General features: G+C 38.4%; 1 protein-coding gene across 1 annotated transcript in view; it reads left to right on the top strand.

The window, feature by feature from the left end:
- The window catches only part of LOC111822827 (fibrocystin-like), a 51176-nt gene that overhangs the window by 24564 nt on the left and 24265 nt on the right, over positions 1 to 2347 (top strand). Inside the window, exon 4 of the mRNA XM_023742673.1 lies at positions 594 to 701. Coding sequence (XP_023598441.1) covers positions 594 to 701 — 108 coding nt within the window. The remainder of the gene's footprint in view (positions 1 to 593; positions 702 to 2347) is intronic.

Below are 2347 nucleotides of genomic sequence, written 5' to 3'. Positions count from 1 at the left end.
GCTGGGTAGGTTCAAACCACTAACCTTTAGGTTAGCAGTTGAGTACAAACATTTTGCACCACCCAGGGACCTATGTAAGCTACAGATCCCTTAAAAAATGAGAGGCAGACCCTAGAAACTGACCACCTAGAAATATAATAGAATTTTTGTCTTGATAGACATTTAATAATAAAATAGTCAATATATAATACTAATTAAGACTGCCAACTTTGAAATACGGCAGATTTGGGCTGTAAGCCCAGCACCAAGTCATTTCATCTTTCATGAGCTTGTTTCCTAATCTCTAGGACATAGATAATATCATACTTTATAGAGTTGTTGTGTAGTTTATATATTATATTGTATATAAGAAAAGCGCAGTGTCTTATATAGTAACCTTTCTATATATGCTAGCAGTTGTTATTATATTCTGTCTTGGATTATTTGATTCAAAGACTTGTCTACGAAAAGCCAGATGGATTAGGTAACAGCTTTATTTATTTATTTTTATTTTACTTTAGCTTCCGACCACCTCTCTGCAGAGAAGATTGAAGAAATTGCTCTTGAAGAGATAATTAACATTTATTTTGTTTGTCTCCTTTTCGTGTTTGCAGGGTGTACGCAGGCAGAAACTCAAGATGGTTATGTGAGCTTCTCCAATTTGGCTGTCTTGATCTCTGGGTCAAACTGGCACTTTATTTTTACTGTCACTTCCCCTCCAGGTAATTTCATCACAACGTTCTGTGTTATTATCCATTTCTCTTAAAAACGTAAAACGTGTTGTCGATAAGAAACTTCTCAGGAGGACTTTTGATTTTGAACTGGGCTTGGTGATCCTATGTACTAGACAACTACCTTCTTCTAGTTTCCACTTCAACTTTGTAGAGTGGACTTAATGACGAATCATCTCGTAATGTTTCCCTTGGTGTTTTTCCCTAAATTATTTTCCATAACTTTCAAGACCAAGTCTATGAGATGAGGCTCTGTCAGGATGAGATTTGCAACAGTTTAAACTTAGAAGAAAGTAGATGGAGGATAAAAAGAAACGAAAAACAGTAAGAGCCATGCGCTTCTGTGACCCTTGTAGACATCATGTTGGCTATCAGTACAGACCCTGGGAGTAACTCCTTGTTTCCAAGTATGTCAATTTCCAGCTCTAGGATTGTTTAGGAAAGTAGCTCTCATTCACATGTTTTGGCCAACCAATGAAATTTCTCCTTTCTAACAGGCTCCAAAACAGTGGGTGTGACAAGCAATGTTTCACGTTGTTGTTGCTTTTGGTTTTATATATTTTTGTTTCATTCATCCATGAATCAAGCAGAGAACCTGCCATCATTTTCACTATTTTTCTTCCTCTCTCCAGTATCTTACAGAAAGGTCCAAATTATTATTCTTATTTATGAAATCTAAAAATTGAAGAACTGAGGAGTTAAATATATCTGACGAAGTGTGTATTTTTTATGTCTGTATTGCCACTTCACATCATGGGCTAACAGTGCTCTCTTTTACCACTGGGAGTAGAGTCATTAATGCCTTAAAATCTAATCAAATTAGAGAAGCACATCCAGAAAACCCAGAACCAATTCCAAAAACTCATCCTTAAGATTCTGTTCCTTTAGAACCTGGCCTAGGTATCAAAATTTGTGTTAGTGTCCTGTGGCTGCCATTACACATTGCTACAAACTGGTGGCTTAAAACAACAGAAATTTATTCTCTCACAGTTCCACAGACCAGAAACCCAAAATCCAGCAGGGCCATGCTCCCTCTTGGGTTTTAGGGGAGAATCCGTTCTTTGCCTCTTTCAACTTCTGGTGGTTGCCAGATTCCTTGATTTGTGGCCGTATCACTCCAACCTCTGCGCCTGCCTTCACAGCACCTTCTCCTCTGTATCTGCATCTTTTCTTGTCTCTTCAAAGAACGTGTGTCATTGGATTTAGGGCCTGCCCAGGTAATCCAGGATGATCTCATCTGAAGATCCTCAACTTAATTACATCTGCAAAAACCCTTTTTTTAAAAAAGGTAGCATTCACAGGTTTCAGAGATTTGAAAGTGGACTTATCTCTTTAGGGGTCACTTTTCAACCCATTACAAGAATCTTCATAAGTCTTATGTGTTGATGAACCCAGCTCATTCATTATTTATTATCCATCTCGTTATGTTTATTATCCAGCTCATTATTCTGCACTTCCTGAGACACTGCCAGGAGATAAGGGTTTCAGTAATGTGCAGTATTAACGTCCTCTTCAGCTTCTTCACAGTCACTATCATGACCATGGTGCAGGCTGTGGTTTTCTAACCATTTCCCGGAAACTTGGAGTTCTCGGGTCCTTAGTGGCTGCTGGGTTTAGAACAGCTTTAGAGTGCCAGG

The sequence above is a fragment of the Trichechus manatus genome, unplaced genomic scaffold (assembly GCF_000243295.1).
Source record: "Trichechus manatus latirostris isolate Lorelei unplaced genomic scaffold, TriManLat1.0 scaffold00215, whole genome shotgun sequence".
Classification (NCBI taxonomy): domain Eukaryota; kingdom Metazoa; phylum Chordata; class Mammalia; order Sirenia; family Trichechidae; genus Trichechus; species Trichechus manatus.
The sequence above is the reverse complement of the archived record's forward strand: the minus strand, read 5'-3'. Positions and strand labels throughout refer to the sequence as shown.